Source organism: Ipomoea triloba, chromosome 4 (assembly GCF_003576645.1).
Source record: "Ipomoea triloba cultivar NCNSP0323 chromosome 4, ASM357664v1".
Lineage (NCBI taxonomy): Eukaryota > Viridiplantae > Streptophyta > Magnoliopsida > Solanales > Convolvulaceae > Ipomoea > Ipomoea triloba.
This window is the reverse complement of record NC_044919.1, coordinates 35,473,788-35,491,614: the sequence shown is the minus strand read 5'-3', so window position 1 is coordinate 35,491,614 and position 17,827 is coordinate 35,473,788. Positions and strand designations below refer to the sequence as shown.

At 32.8% G+C, this 17,827-nt stretch overlaps 1 protein-coding gene across 1 annotated transcript; it reads left to right on the top strand.

Annotated features, from left to right (window-relative positions):
- Positions 1 to 7,152: 7,152 nt before the first annotated feature.
- LOC116017491 (zinc finger CCCH domain-containing protein 53-like) lies at positions 7,153 to 10,588 on the top strand. Its single transcript, XM_031258088.1, has 8 exons — positions 7,153 to 8,157; positions 8,643 to 8,825; positions 8,930 to 9,109; positions 9,193 to 9,284; positions 9,363 to 9,714; positions 9,803 to 10,000; positions 10,094 to 10,158; positions 10,274 to 10,588. The coding sequence occupies exons 1-7, from the start codon at positions 7,295 to 7,297 to the stop codon at positions 10,125 to 10,127; spliced, it is 1,902 nt and encodes a 633-aa protein (XP_031113948.1). The 5' UTR covers positions 7,153 to 7,294; the 3' UTR covers positions 10,128 to 10,158; positions 10,274 to 10,588.
- Positions 10,589 to 17,827: the final 7,239 nt, after the last annotated feature.

Sequence of the window (17,827 nt, the reverse complement as noted above, 5' to 3'; positions counted from 1 at the left end):
TTTAAAAAAAAAAAAAAAAAAAAAAAAAAAAAAAAAAAAAAACTATAATTTTTACCATTTGCTTTTCACGTTAAAAATATTGAGTCTCGCTTATTTCCTCTCATCTATTTTTCGGTGGTGTTAACCAACCGTAGACTACTCATTAATCATAAAAGCAATTGTAGCGATTGACACCGTAAAAATATCCTAATTTGTTTACTTTCCCCAAGGAAGGTGTGATTAATTCCAACACCACCATCATAGCAGAGCAATGTTGATTTTTACTCACGACTTCCTTCCCCCACTGCCACTGGCCAACGGCCCACCGCATTTTTGTCTCTTCCGTTACAAACGTTTTAAGTGGTTGGTTTCTTGTGATGAATGGTGATCATTAGGGATTAGGAATATTTCAATCTGAATTAAATTTTGAAATTCAATATTACTTTGAATATACATAAATAATGAGTTTGATGAACTAGGCTCAATCAAGTTAGATCGAAGAAATCTTTAATTTATCTCATCTAAAAACAGTTAAAGAGCCCAATTAATTTTAACGGCTCTAAAATATACGGAGTATCAAGTAACATTTACCCGTTTCAATTAGTCAATGCTCAAACATATATTATATCACACTCACTAGTCACTAAGTCACACTATATAAGCAGCAAAAAGTACTTACCATTTATAAAACTACAAATCTAAAATTATGACATGTCAATTTAACGCACGAACAGTATGAAACCGCTGGTAGTTTGACTTTGACCAGTGCCACGCCACAACATGAGTCATTCAGATGGTGGGCCCGGGTCCCACCGTACCATTCAATTTTATTTTTAAAAAATTTAAATTTTATTACATCATTTATCTCGTGGGTTTATAGCTGTAAAGCTTCTTCCGTTTTTTGACTGCAATGTAACTGCTCCTCAATTTTCTGCTCAATAATGATCAACAATCAAGCAAATCATCTGCCTTACGAAATTACCATAATAGCCCTCCACCACACACCTAAGTCAACAAATAGATTAACGGTGTTTTTTTTTTTTTGGCCATAGTTTCCGTCACTCACCGGCCACCGCATAGCATATTTTGTCTTTTTTGAGTTCCGTCTTCTTCTTGACTAAACGTAGAAGTTTTAGTCTTCTTGGGGTGGGGTGATTTTAAAATTTTAAAACATTTAGTTGGTTGATACTTGATAGATATTTTATAAAGAATAGATTGACAAGTTTATATGTAAAAATATTGTTTATTAAAAATATAAAATGATAACTGATATAACTAGATATCATGTGTTTAACCAAATATTTCGAAATATAAAGTAGTTTGTTCCATCACTTTTACTTTTACAGAAAATGTGTTTGTATCTCATCAATTATGCAAATTGAATTATTTTAGTCTTTATCGTATGAACTTTTATAAAATACATATATACTCCGTATTAATTAATTTTACAGAAAGTTGTGTTATTCGTTGTGTAAGCAACGTATTTATGTTACGGTTTGATTCATATTCAATATTTAATTAGCACGTTTTATATTTACATATGAAACTCTTTCTTGTTTTTTTTTTTTTGGGGGCTAATGGAGGTTCGCACATTCATTGCCCAGGAGACAAAAGTTGTGACTATTTTATAAAGAATGATCCAAAAACTTAGATGTAAAATTATTGTTTATTGATAATATAAAGTGATAACTTATTGTATCACGAGATACCAAATTTCAATCAACTATTTCGAAGTATAAGATAGGTTATAGAAAATGTGTTTGTATCTCATCACTTACAATATCCCCAATATAGAAATTTTGGATGGTTTTTGCAGGTGCCAGGTTGTAATGTTTATGTGGAGGAGAGAGAATGTATTTGATTATTGTAGGAGAACTTGATTTTTGAAAGAAAAGTGGGTTACACTCACCAAAAAAAAAAAGTAACGAACTGCATCCTCTGCCAGAAGCCCCAGTAGGGTGCGTGCACTCCACGTGTCTGCTGGGTGTGTTAACATAGCTTTTCCCTTCTTCTTTTTTCCTGTAGAATATTGATTTTTCTTGTTTTTTTTTTTTTCCCTCTCCCTCCTTTCTCTCTTATTTGGCATATAAAAATTGGTACAAAGATCAAGTTATTGAAGATGCTCTTAATGTAAATTGAATCATTTTAGTCTTTATCTTTTCAACTTTCAAATTGAATCACGAGATATCACTTGTTCAATCATATTAATTAACTTTACACAAAGTTGTGTTTTTTGTCGTGTAAGCAACATAATTATGTTACCGTTTAATTCATGCTCAAAATTTAATTAGCGTGTATTTTTGTAAAAATTACTTATGTACATATGGATTTTTTATTGTCTTTTTTGGCTAATGGAGGTTCACGGATTTATTGTCCAAGAGACAAAAGTCGTGACTATATTATAAAGAATGATCTAGAAACATTACATGTAAAAATACTGTTAATAAAAATTATAAAGTGACAACTGATATTACATGATACCACTTATTTTTTTTAAATATTTCAAAGTATAAGATTTTTCAAATATTTCAAAGTATAAGGTTGTCCCACCACTTTTACTTTTACAATCGGTTTAACTCCTATTCAATATTTAATTGCCATGTATCTTTTGTAAAAATTACACATTTACATACATATTACATAATGGATATTCACAAATTTATCGCCCAAGAGACAAAATCGTAACTATTTTATAAAGAAGGGTCCAGAAGCGTTACCTATAAAAATATTGTTTATCAAAACTATAAAGTGACAACTAATATTACATGATACCACTTGTTCAATCAAATATTTATAAGGTTGTCATACCACTTTTATTTTTGTAGAAAATGTGTTTGTATCATACAAAAAGTTGTGTTTTTTTGTCATGCAAGCAACCGTATTACGTTACGATTTGACCCTCTAATGATTTAATCAGCATAAATTTTTGTAAAAATTACTTTTTTAAATATAAATCTTTCTTTGGTGCGCATGAAGCATACCAGAAGCGCCTAGTCGGGCGCGTGCACTCCGCGGGCTCGCTGGGTGCGTTAACATAGCTTTTTCCTCTTTTTTTTTAATTTTATTTTATGAATACTGAATTTTCTTGTTTTTTCCCCTCTCCCTCCTTCTCTCTTATTTTGCATATAAAAATTTGTGCAAAAATCAAGCTATTGAAAATGCTCTTAATGTAAATTGAATCATTTTAATCTTTATCTTTGCAACTTTCAAATTGAATCATGAGATATCGCTTGTTCAATCATAACTTTACACAAAATTGTGTTTTTGTCATGTAAGCAACATAATGGATATTCACAAATTTATTACCCAAGAGACAAAATGGTAACTATTTTATAAAGAAGGATCGAGAAACGTTACATGTAAAAATATTGTTTATCAAAACTATAAAATGACAACTAATATCACATGATACCACTTGTTCAATCAAATATTTCAAAGTATAAAGTTGTCATACAACTTTTATTTTTCAGAAAATGTTTTTGTATCTTATCCGTTACTGCAATTTGAATTATTATCATCTTTATTTTTTCAACTTTTGTATAATACATGTTAACTTTACAAAAAGTTGTGCTTTTCTTCACGTAAGTAACCGAATTACGTTTGATTTGACCATCTAATGATTTAATCAGCATACTTTTTTAAAAGATAACGGACGTTCACGATTTTGTTGCTCAAATCACGAAAATTGTAAGTTAGGGTGTATCACGTGTATCGTACAATGATCAAAAGATAATAACTAAAACAATAAAAGTTATATAATTGAGGACTTAAAATCATTACACTTTTAAAATAATGATATCAAGCTATTAAATTATTTAGTAAGATATCAATTTATTTCAAGACATTTACCACTATAATTATGCATTACTATTTACTTTTGCTTTGTGTCCTAATAAACTTTTAGAATTTTTTTTTAAAAAAGGAAAATTCACTTAAATAATTATATTGTCATGAACTTCTGTCCCTTTCTAATAAAAGGCTTCTTTAAAAAAAAAAAAAAGGTTCCGATAAAATGACTTTAATATATCTAAGTTAATACTTTTCAATTATCTATACCTTCCATTTATTTTAAAAAGTTTTTTTTTCCCATTATTTTCGAGTATATGGCATGCATTTTATTATTAGATACTCCGTACTAAATATCAAATTCCTTGCATTATCAAAAGAAAAAAAAATCAAATTCTTTGCAGTTAAAAATATGGATGAAATATGAAATGAAATGATTGACAAAAGTTGATGTGATGTACAAAAGTCATGTCTCTTATAATAAGGGTTATTTTGTCATTTTCAATCTAGACACATGATTAACGATTTATTTTAAAGGAGAATGATTGATTTATTCATTTGAATAATAATATTTTCGGATATGATATGCTTTAATTGATTAATTGTAAATTATACTGTTCATTAATTAAATAACTAACAAATTATTATAGTGTGTAATATCAAAAAACATTTTTTAGTTTCAAAATACCTATATAGTGTTATTCTAATTTTGCTTGTCATTTTTTGACTATTGTGTTTTTCTTTTTTAATTATGGATGTCAAAATCAATCAAAAAAAAAAAAATTTGTCAGATAAAAAGGTATCTTGAGCCGTCCTTAAAATGCTAACCAGATTGGTTTTTTCATATAAGGAAGGGTTCAAACTATCGACCTCTCTTAAGAGATTGAGAGTGCACAGCCACTCACGCCAACCAAATTAATTAATAAATTTTTATTTTGAATTATCATGCTAGAGGCTCTTATAAAATTACAACATTTTTGTCCATCCCAATGTGATAGGTTGAGGTTTAAAACAAATCAAGAAAAAAAAAATCATCTTTACCCAAATTGTGACGTTAGGGAACGGCAAAATTTTAATAAATTTTATAAGAGTTAGAAAGATTTTTTTTCTTATTTGTTAAAAAATCTCAAATATAATTTTAAAATAGGTTACTTTTAGAAATGACATAATTTCAGGACTCGAATATAAAATATAATCAATTTTAAATTTCAAACAAAAAAAAAAAAAGAAAAATATAGCAAATTTTCAAAGGGTTAAAATTGAAATTTGCTATATTTAATCACTATTTATTTGAGTAAGAGTCATGTCTAATCTACGTACATTACTTGTATTGGCTAAAGATTAGAATATAATCCAAAGTCCAAACCGTCATTATCTTTATCTTTTTTTTTTCTTTTAAAAAAAATTGATTTAATACGTATGTATCTACTTGTATTTATTGTTTATGGAGTGGTATGGACTATAATTAGTGGATGATTTACTTGAAATTCAAACGTTACTAAAAATAACATGGGAATAAAGTATAAAAGTGTAATTTTCACAAGTTTTCTTTTATTGTTTATAAATAAAATAATAAAAAGGTTAGTAGTAATTAAGTGTCTTGGGTAAAGTGGATATGCTTTCTGCTAATGGCATCAGACTTTTTTATTTTAAAATTTGGATTAATATGTGAATAAGAAAATGTATTTGTAAAATTGAAAGGAAATATTTAAAAGATTCTGGATATATATATTGGTGGTAAGAGAAACATGGAGTTACTAATTATGAGTGTACACTATGTAAATTTCGTAACACACAAATCACATATGATATGTAAATCACACTAAAAATACCGACATGCTCATATTAAAATTTTATTAATGAAGTTTTGTCTTTAATATTTTATTTTATTTATTTAAGAAAAAAAATCATCATATGAGAATGGTGTTGTATTCACACCTCAATTTATTTTTAGAATTTTGAAATTGTGAGGAATTGTTAGTAAAACAATTAATAATTGTAATTACATTAATTATTATTGGAACTAGCAATCTGCAAAGGGCTTGGTTGCTGAAATCGAGAAATGAGAAAATATGAAAACTACGAAACAAGTGAAAAAAAAGAGTATGCACATAAAAATATAAGTACATTAATAAATACTCCCTCCGTCCCGAAATGGATGTCTCATTTGTTTTTTGCACGTTTTTTAAGAAATTAAAGTAAATGTGATGTTCTTTCCAATTATGCCCCCAACTTTTTTCACTTTTGAAAATAAAAGCAATAAAGAAATGAAAAGTCATAAGGGTAAAGTGGGAAAAGTAGAATGATGGTGATGTTTAATATTAGAAAAAGGACAACATTTTGGGACAAATTAAAAAGGAAAGTAAGACACATAAAATGGGACAGAGGGAGTATTGTTCTTTAAATATACATAAATATTAATCTTTTGCTCAAATATGTCAAATTTGATTAATGAAGATTAGATTGAAGTCATTTTCAATTCAATTTGTCATAGAATTAGGTTTAGTATAAGTATATATAAAATTTATATATTTAAAAATATTATTAAATATAAAATATAAAAAAATAAGTAAAGAAGAAATAATAACAAATATTATAGATAAAATGGTACATTGTTTACTAAATTTTGTTATAAAAAAGGTACTTTTTTAATTTTTAAATACGAAAACAGTTCTGAATCATTTTAAATATTTGTGAGAGAAAACGTTGTCGAAACACGAAAATTAATCTTGGAGAGTGTCCGTGCAACATAAGTGCAGCGTGTTGGGCAAACTTATACAATTGAATAACTGTATTGATAGTAGTTGATGTTCAATTATTTCTTTATCATTTTATGATATGAAATATTAATTATATATTTGCTTGACATATAACTGTGATTTATTTATTTCCCTACCCAATAAAATATTATATCTAAAAACACAACATCAATCAAAATTATATCTCTAATTTATGTCCAAATACTTTGTGGTCAGACGACATAAAGTGGCGATCTCAAATGAAACGTCATGGGCTCACGTTGGAAAGTATATATAGACAGATACTTTTTCTGTGGATAAATTTATCGGATATTTCTCAATCCGTTTAACGGTCCGAGTTCACCAGGAGAGTTGATCCGGGAAAATCGTCGTATACTACCGTTTCGTGTCAACCATTTCTGTACATTGTGCTTTTAAAATTGTACTATATAATTTTTTGGACAAAAATACCCCTAAAACATCATCATCATTCTCAATAATACATAGGTTTTGGGTGCGGAGGAGAGAATGGTAATTTAACGGTGCATCTTTACCTGGTCGATGAAACTGACCTCTCCGGAACTCCGCCCTTATTTTCTCTCTCTCTATCTCTATTTCTATCTCTATCTCTATAGTTTCTCTGTCTAGAAAAAAACATCAATCAAAGATTATACATAAACGAGAGAAATCCAAGAGATACTCTCACTATCTCTACTCTACTATATACTGAGGAGTAGAGTATTCCTTTTCTTCTCCGCTTCTCACTTCTCACTTCTCACTCTCACTCAGCTATGGATACTTACGAGGCTACTAAGATAGTGTTCTCCAGGATTCAAAGCTTGGATCCAGAAAACGCTTCGAAAATCATGGGTTATATACTGATTCAAGACCAGGGAGATGAGGAGATGATAAGATTAGCCCATGGCCCCGATGCTTTCCTCTTTTCGCTCATAAATCAAGCTAAAGATTGTTTGGGACTCTCGTGTTCTTCGCATTCCACGCCTTCTTCTCCCTCGCCTTATAGTCCCACTAAGTTTGGTCCTTTTCCCCAGAGTTCGCCCAGAATCACGATTCCCAACAATGGGTTTCCGGCGTCTTCGCCGTCGTCGGTTTGGTCGGCGGGTTCGCCGGCGTTTCCGAGGAGCCCGCTCTCGTACGCGGCGGTGGTGAACGGCTCAACTAACCCCGCTTCTTCCGGGTCTTCCAGCTCGCCTTCTCACGGGTTTTACAATGGGGACTCCGCCGCCGATCAATTGGCGTTTCTGGATGAGCCGTTTGAGCCGATAATGAGCCCCACCGGCAAGAGCGATTCGCTGATCTTTCCCTACGAGGAAAGCCCCGACCATCACCGCCGCCGCTGCTCCGTTTCCGATGGGTTTCTCGGTGGATCGGACGACGGCGGGGCGGGTTTACGGCCTTGCATGTACTTTGGCCGGAAAAATGGGTTTTCTGAGCCGGGAGATGGGTCGGGTCCGGTTTTCGGTTCTCCTAACAAAATCGAAGCTTCCTTCAATGAGCTTGTCCGGATGAAAGCTCTTCAGCAGCAACGATTCGCCGCCGCCGCCGCCGGCGCTTCCTCGCCGTTCATTGCTTCCGGCGGCCACCATCCGTTCTCTTACAACAAATGCATGAACATTTTGAACGATAACCCAAGGTATTTTCTCTATTTTGTTCAATTGACCTTATATCTGGAATAAAGTAGTTAACTTTATTGGAACATTTATTATGTGGGTTCTAGACCTAGTATATAATCTTGAATATATCCAGTTCCATTCATCTCTGTCTACTTTTCTTCAGCATATATGGCAACTAAGTTTGCTAATAATTCATTTCCCCATGCATGTTGTGTTTTTTGAAATTTTTTGATTTGTCCTTCATTTCAGCATTTTGCAGTGTTTGCAGCTGTTCCTAATTTGGTTTGGCAAGTTATTCTGTGTGTTTGCTTGATTGTTTATTGTGTGTGTTTTTATGGCATGCCTTTAAGAGATGAGATTTTGGATTCAGACCGTTTGGAATGGGTCTGTGATCATGTGGACTACTGCTGAAAAGTGTTGGATTTGGAATTGGACAGCTTTTGAAACTTATGGATTGTTGTCTTTCTTTGATAATCCATCCTTTTTGGTATTTGCTGCAATGCAGGTCTGCCCCGGCTGCTTTGATGATGGGTGAAGATTTTCGGAAATTTGGGCGGTGCAGGCCCGAGACTAATGACTATTCCGGGATGGGTTTGGGTGGATATTCGAACTCTTGCTCGAGGCAGATTTACTTGACGTTTCCTGCTGATAGCACGTTTAGTGAAGAGGATGTTTCGAATTACTTTAGGTGTGTGTGTAGGTTGATTCTTGATTGGTTAGGGTTTTGGAGTTCTTTGCTTTAAAATTGTGTTTTTTTGATTGAATGGAGTGTTGGAATCTCTTTACTTGCAGTTTGTATGGGCCGGTGCAAGATGTGAGGATCCCGTATCAGCAGAAACGAATGTTTGGTTTTGTTACGTTTGTCTACCCTGAGACTGTGAAGCGCATCTTGGCTAAAGGGAATCCTCATTTCGTTTGCGACTCTCGTGTGCTCGTTAAGCCCTACAAGGAAAAGGGGAATATCCCAGACAAGTATTTACTTCTATCTTCCTTAATTGTGTGTGTGATACTCACTTTGCATAGGAGTAATATTTCGTTCTTTATTGATAATGTAGAAAACAACAGCATCATATGGATAGAGCAAAGTTCGGGACATGCTTAAGCCCGTCTGGTCTTGATTCTTTGGAGCCCCATGACCTTCCTTTTGGTAAGCAGTTGAAATTTGTGGCGTTTTTTTCTTTCTTTCTCAGTAGTTATATATTTGCCTATGGTGTTTTCGATATAGGACCGAGAATGTTCTATAATTCCCGGGAGGCGATGCTCAGAAGGAAATTAGAGCAGGAGGCTGAGTTGCAGCAGGCCATTGAGCTTCAAGAAAGAAGGCTGATGAATATACAACTCGTGGACCAGAAGAATCATCCGAATTATCATCACTTCCAACCCGGCTCATATCCCGGTATCCCGGTTCCTTCCGTGAGCAACCCGCTATCGCAAAACAATCAGGCTGTCATCCTAGACGTCGCTGCCGACAATGCGAAGCTGCCCTGGGAAGCGAGTGAGGTCCAAGAGAATGACGGTGGAAATGAAACTAGCAAGGAACAGGGCGCCAATCACGATGACCCTGAGCTAAACAAGAGGTATTAGCCATTCTTTCTGGAGTTTTGCGCTCCTTTGTTTGCTTACGCTCTAATGATTCAATCTTGGCGTTTGTTATAAAAAAAACAGCTTGGAAAACATCCTTCCCGACAACCTTTTCGCTTTCCCTACAAAATCCCCCGCTGAAAACCTCCCTCCTTCCCCCGCCCCAGCAAACGCCGATGATAGCTCCTCCTCAGACACACCTTCTAATGACATCCCCGCGCTCTCCGCTACCTCCACCCTCAACATGGCGTCTCTTCAATCATGCGCCCTAAAGATGCCAAAGTAATTATTCACTACCCACATTCATTGCTTTCTTTTCCTAGTCCCGGATATAAAACCCGAGACATCTGAACATTTTGGATTGTTTTCCACCAGGTTGACTTCTGGCCAAGAGGCCATCGAAGTGTAGGAAGTTCATTCGATCTGATCGATGGTTTCAAGTAAATCGCTGAATCCCCCGCTCTACCATTACTATTATTTAGCATTAGCGAAAAGATAATTTGTGATTTGAAATATTTGTTTGATAATGCTTTTGCCCACTTGGTTCAAATGCAGAGAAAGCTGACTTGTATATCCATAACAGAAGAAAAGATCTGCAAGGAAGATCTGTTTCAAGACTGTTTCATCATCATCAATAGGATATTACTGGCAAGGATACATAATGCATATGTATAGGACAGATGAAGTGGTTTAAGGGAGTAGGATCCCTCTGTCTATTTTGTACCCTCTTTTGTAGTTGTGTGTTGGACCACACACCAGAATAGAGCATCATAACAAACAAAAACTCAGTAGTAGCCCTAGTAACTTTATATTGTCCTATAATGTTTAGTATACTGTATAATTTATATTTACCCCCCTCCCTCCTTGCCATCTCTCTGACTTTTTTACCTTCACCTTCATTTCATGGCAGTAATTCCTACAGTACAGTCATACTGTATTTCACTCTGCAGATACATAAATCTCAGGTCTGAAAACCACACCATCCACCATAAATGTAAATCATGATTGTATTTCTCGCACGGGTAGCTTAGTTGGTTCTTGGATGGCTGGTAGAATGTGGGTAAAGATATAGGCTCGGGTCCTGATAATCGTAGTATGGGAGTTTCACCTGGGTGGCTCCTTGTAGACACTAGGCACTGACCTTTCTACCTAATGGGCTGTCGAGTTACTATGAGAGTTTTTTCCTCTTGTGAACAGTAGACGTTGGTCCTCCCACGTAATAGGTTATTTAGTTATGGTGATTTACGACTTTACCCTTCCCACTTGTGGGTTGTTCCTTATGGACATTAGGCTTTCTACCTAATGGGAAGGTGAGTCACTATGAGAGTTTTATCCTCTTGTGAACAGTAGACGCTGGTCTTCCCATCTAATAGGTTATTCAGTTATGGTGATTTACGGATTTACCCTTCTCTCTTGTTGGGGTTGTTCCATATGGACATTAGACACTGGTTCTCTCACCTAATGGGCTTCTAAGTCATTGTGATTTATCCCGTCCTCTAGTGGACATTAGACACTGATCTTCTCACCTAATAGGCTGTTGAGTTACCATGATTTACTCATTTACAATCCGGTAACTTTGAATGTAGATTTAAATTTACATGAATGGTTTCCCTTGAAGTTGAGATTAGGTGGATGAGAAGCTTAACTAATGCACAGAATCAGGAACCCAAAAGGGTAAGAAGTGTGAACTCTTTTTTATCTTTGGGTGGGTTTTAGGGGGTGGGGGTAGGGGTAAAGTTGCATCATTCTTTGGTTTGATTGCAGCTGAGTGTTGAGACAGTGCCCTTTATGGGGTGAGTAGAGGGGGGTGCAGAAAAGCAAGTAAAGGTAGGGTTCTTTAATGCAATTTAAAGTGACTTTGGAGGACTCTTTTGTCCTTTTTTGTGGTTTCTTTTAGGCTGGACATGAAGGGTAGAGGGCCACACTCTCACATGGGCGTTTTACACCAATTTTGATGCTATGCTATACGGTACTTCAAACTTTATCATTGCCCTCTTCTCCTACCATTTTTTCTATTTCCATCTTATACTATTAGGCCTAATCTTCCTTACATATCTAATTTTTTTCTCACTTTTTTTTATTAGACCACGAGATATTCTATGTAGACTCTAACGGTAAAAAACACCTTTAAGTCGGTACCATATTCAGACTATTTTTCGTTTGTACTAAGTCGGTCCAATTAAGTTGAATGCTAACTTTATTAGTTTTTCCATGAGAGATTAGTTTTGAACTAGGATAAGAGTGCATAGTCATTTTCGCCGGCCAAACTAGTTGTTTATTTCAATTATTTGTGTGTTTACTGACATGCACGTGACTATAGTTTTCTTTTTCTTTTATTTTATTTTAATCTTGCAATTGTAACCAATACCAACAAGATTTTTTTTTTTTGTCTCTATGAATCTTATTTCAATAGCATTGATTAAAGATAGCATTTAGAGCAAGCATCCTATTACTGGTACAAGATAAAGGAAAAAAAATTAATTTTTTTCACCTATTAAGCCTCATCATTATTGGGAATTTCTCAAGGAGTATTATTATTTTAAAAATCCAAAATGAGAAAATTTACATGTAAATAACGTGATGGATGCTTGACTAATAAGAAAAATTGACACGTATATAACATGACAGACACTTGATTAATGAGGAAAATTGACACGTAAATAGTATGCAGGATGCTTGACTAATGAGACAAATTGACATGTAAATGACATGCAAGATGCTTGATTAATGTGAAAAATTGACACCTAAATAACATAACGGATGCTTATTTAATGATAAAATTGACACATGTATAATATAACGGATGCTTGATTGATGAGAAAAAATGACACGTAAATAACATAACAAACGCTTGATTGATGAGAAAAATTGACACGTAAACAACATAACGGACGCTTGATTGATGAGAAAAATTGACACGTAAATAACATAACTGACACTTGGTTTATAAGAAAAACTTACACATAAATAACATAATGGAAACTTGATTCATGAGAAAAATTGACAGATAAATAACATAACGGACACTTGATTAATGGAAACAATTGACACATATATAACATGCATGATGCTAATTGATTTATGAGAAAAATTAATACGTAAATAACATGTCGGACACTACATTTCTGAGAAAAATTGACACGTAAATAACATGCAAGATGCTTGATTTATGAGAAAAATTAACACGTAAATAACATAATTGATACTTGATGGCTTGATTAATGAGAAAAATTGACAGGTAAATAACATGTAGGATGCTTGATTAATAAGAAAAATTCACACATAATAAAACATAGCAAAAATTTGATTAATCGTTAAATGAAAAAATTTCAATATAATCATAATCGAATACAATACGACATATATACATAATATATGAATGGAATTAGACCAAATAAAGATGAAATCAACATAATACTAATAATAAAATTAGGCAGATATTTTGGCAAAAAGCAACAAGTGCAACATGAAAATATGGTTAACGTTAATCATAGGATACCAAAACCTTGAAACAGAAAACACTGTTATAAGATTCAGGTACCTAGGCCAGTCTAGCTATGCAGGCGTACACTACATGTGTTGGCCTTTTCCTTTTTGGGAACTGCTGCACTCTTTTCTTTTTCTTATTTATAATTTCTTTTCTTTTACTGTCACATTTTACAGGTGATATTTACTATTCCGTGTTTAAATTAATTATTTTTTTTATTTTATTTTAAGTATTTTTTTTATTTTTAAATTTAATATTTGTGTTTAATTATACTTTAGTGTAGTTTTAAATATTTAAATTTTATATACTAAAAGTAAACTTAATATTATAAAAAATAAAATTAAAAATAATTTCAGTCAAGTCTGATTAATCGAACCAGATACATAAATTGAGACGGGAAAAGTAATAAATATTAATTTACTGTGCACGAGAAGTGAAGTTAATAAATAATAATCAATATTGTCAGCTGGCCTCACCAGTCCCCCAACATTATTGTCTAAACATGGCAATATTTTCGTACCTGTTTTCTTGCGAACAGCGACGCTCCGCAATAAAGTGATTATATTTAAATAATTATTGGAGTTGCGTATTAAATTCATTATTATTATTATTATTGTATCTTGGTCGTAGACATCATCGGACTACGTCTCTTGCTGTTTTCCTGTCTCCCTCCCATCTTCCCACAATTTTGACTGTACGCATTAATACATCAAATGTTAATTATTAATTATCCTTCAAAGAGAAAAAAAAAACACGATCGAGTCTAACAAATGACAGTGTGAGAGCAATCTCTTAAAGTGAGAGACTTTTTGTGTGCAGTAAATAAAAGTCTAACATCTATTTTCAGCTGAATTACCATGATTTACTCATACATTTTCTCAGATGTTCTGTCGGACTGGGTCTGAGGCCTTTAGGGTCGTAGATTCGAAGAAAAAAAGAAGAAGGTTGACTATGATAATATATTGTTGTGTATGTAGCTATTCGGGGGTGAAAATTGTGATGGTGACATAAAGACCAGACAGGCAAACATGTTTTGGATGTATGTATGTTTGTATTATACTAGGGATAATGTTACTTATCCGAAGTATTTTACGAAATTACGTCCTAATTAATATGTGTGTATTTGAACTTTTTTAAATTGAAAAAAGAAAAAAGAAGAAGAAGAAGAAAGACCTGTTTTAATGAATTTGCTTCTACTTTTTCGAAATCCTAGATTCGTCACTGTTTTGTTGTATTTAGTTGGATTTCTTATCGTAGCTTTTAGGGTACAGCACTATTTCGTTCCTTATTTAGAAATAGTGGTTTTGGTAATATTTATTGGTTTAGTAAAGTATAATAATGGAGGCTAGTAGAGCTTTAACTCTACATTAATAGGTCTCGTTTGATCATACATTTAAAAATATTATGGAGTATGTGTTAATTTAAGTTATGTACCTAGTTTTTTTTTTTGAAATTTTAAGTTATGTCCCTAGTTTTTGGGTGTTTGAAAAATGACTTGTCAAAGTCTAACTTGATTGATTCATCAAACAACTAATATGAGGTTTAATAAATAATTTTATGGCTTAACTTTTTTCTCAAACTTCATTCATGCAACCAACTGAACTGTTTATGGAGGCTATTTTTTGCTTAACTTATTGATGCTAATAAAAATGTAACGCACCTACACTGTGTGTCTAACATCATGTAGACCTCCATATCAATATAACCTACACGACACATTATAATAAAAATCAGGGCCGGATTTTAGGGTGTGCAAGATGTGCTACCGCACAGGGCCCCAAAATTTTGGGGGCCCTAGTCCAGCCCTAGCCTAATAGTTAGTATATGTATTTGTGATTATATTGGTCCAAAATTAGATTTTTTGCATTTTTCTCTTTGCAATTTTTGTTCAATTTGTAGTTTATTTATACTTTGATAGGGTCTCACTTATTTACTAATACATGGCCACACAAATCAAAAAATCGACACTGATAAAAACGTAACACACATACATGTGTACATAAAATCATGTGGACCTCTATTTCATCTTATATGTAACATACACTACACTTTATAATAAAATGTAAGACACATACATTGTGTGCCTAACATCATGTGAAACTATATCCCATCTTATGTAACTTACACAACACATAATAAAAAAAACGTAATGCACCTAACATCATGTGAACCTACGTACAACCTATGTCAATTATGTAATTTACTTGACTAATTGTAATAAAAGTGCTCTCCACATAGCTATTTCATCTTATGTAACATAGACAACACAATATAATAAAAACATAATGCACCTACATTGTGTGCCTAACATCATGTGGACCTCTATCTCCTCTTAAGTCGTATCTAACCTACACAATGTATTATTATAATAAAAATGTAACACGTACACCTACATTGTGTATGTGTCTAACGTCATGTGGACTTATATCTCATATTATGTAATCTATACGATGCATTATAATAAAAATGTAACAGACTTGCATTGTGTGTTTAGCATTATAATAAAAATGTAACGTACCTACATTATGTGCCTAACATTATATGGATCTCTATCTCATCTTATATAACCTACATGACACATTATAATAAAAATGTAATGCACATACTCTATGTACCTATTAAAATAAAAATGCGCACCTCCACTGCACTATGTGGTTAATGTCATATGGTCAAAAAATTCTATCTATTATCTTAAGAGCAACCTTACATGTCAATATATTTATTTTATATTATGTAATATACTTGGCATAGTAAAATAAAAATGAAATAATACTTAAAAATGGTCTCTAAGCTATGCTATAATCCTCAATTTGGTCCACAACTCTTAATTTATTCAAAATAGTCCCTCAACTAATGAAAATGTACTTAATTTAGTCCTCAATTTAGTACATTAGAGAACTAACTTAAGTAAATTTTACATAACTAATTAAGTGGTCATTTTTTATGAATTGATAGTTGATGTTCAAAATGAAAATTAATTTATAATTAAGAGACTATTTTTTAGTATTAACTCAATAAAAACACACTCAGAGTATGTGACTAATATACTCTTATTTTTACATATTGTTCTATATCTTAACTGGCCTTGTTTTTACATATTGTTGTCAAAAGGCAAAAATATTTTTAAAAATATTGATATTCAAAATGTTAACTTTAAAATTTAAAATTTTTAGTTAAGTCCACTCATATATAGCTTGAAGTTTTTATTTTTTGTATCAAATATATAAAAATAAGTATGTAGTATGATGAGATAATTACTAATAGGCTAATTAAGTCAGTCTAATAGCTTGATTGGGCTAGCTTGATAGCCCGATTTTATTATTGGACTTATTTTTTAACCTGTAACCCACAAATTTTATGATTTTATTTTATCAAATTAACCGTACCCCTAATTTTGGATTATGATTATGCTTAAACTAAAACTAGCAACACTTGCCACCAAGTGATTTTTACTACTCCCCAAGCAAGAAGCCAATGATTCTCCCATGATGCATGCGGGCGCATGCAGCATCCATGTTACATCGTACAACATCTTCAACTTCCGAGGAAATCACATTGAATTTCCTGCATGCATACATGCATTTTTTATTTATTTTTTTATTTTAAAATGTTTGCTATATTAGATCTTGTTTTTGCAGGGTGTCAGCTTCTTCGAGACATTTGCAGTTGTCCATAGGACTCACTCATCATATTCATATTGTGATTCCCATTGCACCATGAAGATTATTGAAGATCAGAATATATACAAGAGCTGCTGAGCTGAGCTGAGAAGCTACTTTTACCTCCCTGGCATATAGCAAATCTTTGTATACAAATCTAGGGAATCGATTTTCTTTCCGTCAATGGAGCTACGTTACGTTGTTGTCTCTTCTATCTTTTAAATTTCTAGATTATATTTCTTCATTTTCCAATGAACTGAGAAAATTAGTAAGTAGTGGTCCCAAGATGATTGTGACAACATCATATCAGATAATTGGAGTTGCATATGACTAATCATTCTTTATATATGTAACGGTCTACATATTAATGTTAACTGGAGTAAAGATTATTTAAGTATGTTAGTTTTCGATACTGCGAACACCATGCATATCTTCTTGGGCTGGATGCTTTTGGTGTTCAAACGAATTGAAGAGAGTGATATCTCCTCTTTGGGGTGTCTTACATGTAAAAAACCACTTTAAGTTAAGTTTTTTTTTTTTTTTTTTTGGTTATAAATTTCTATGTCTTGTGTTGTGAAATTCTGTGTCTATGAACACAAATTATGTACCTAAATTAGATTTGAAAAATAAGTAAATATATATGTGTATGTGTCTTATGTTGTGATTTTTTGTGTCGTGTGTTATGAAATTCTGTACTACGTTACGAGTGTGAATTCTGCACATTGTCGTTTCAATCCAGGGTCCATAATGTTGCGCTATGTGTCTTGTGTTGTCATTTTTTGTGTTTTGTATTATGAAATTCCGTGCCTTACCCGAATATAAATCCGTAACTTGTCGTTTCAATCCAGGGTCTATAATACTATGTAGACCTTGGTTCATGATATAAATTGCCGGGGGGGGGGGNGGGGGGGGGAACGGGTGCAAATAATATCATGGATCAAATGCAAGGCCCACATTCCATTT

Bases quoted from the DNA above. Each gene is read 5' to 3' on its own strand.
- LOC116017491 (XM_031258088.1), top strand. From the start codon at position 7,295: ATGGATACTTACGAGGCTACTAAGATAGTGTTCTCCAGGATTCAAAGC. The intron at 8,158-8,642 runs GTATTTTCTCTA...GCTGCAATGCAG, and splicing joins ATTTTGAACGATAACCCAAG to GTCTGCCCCGGCTGCTTTGA. The intron at 8,826-8,929 runs GTGTGTGTGTAG...CTTTACTTGCAG, and splicing joins GATGTTTCGAATTACTTTAG to TTTGTATGGGCCGGTGCAAG.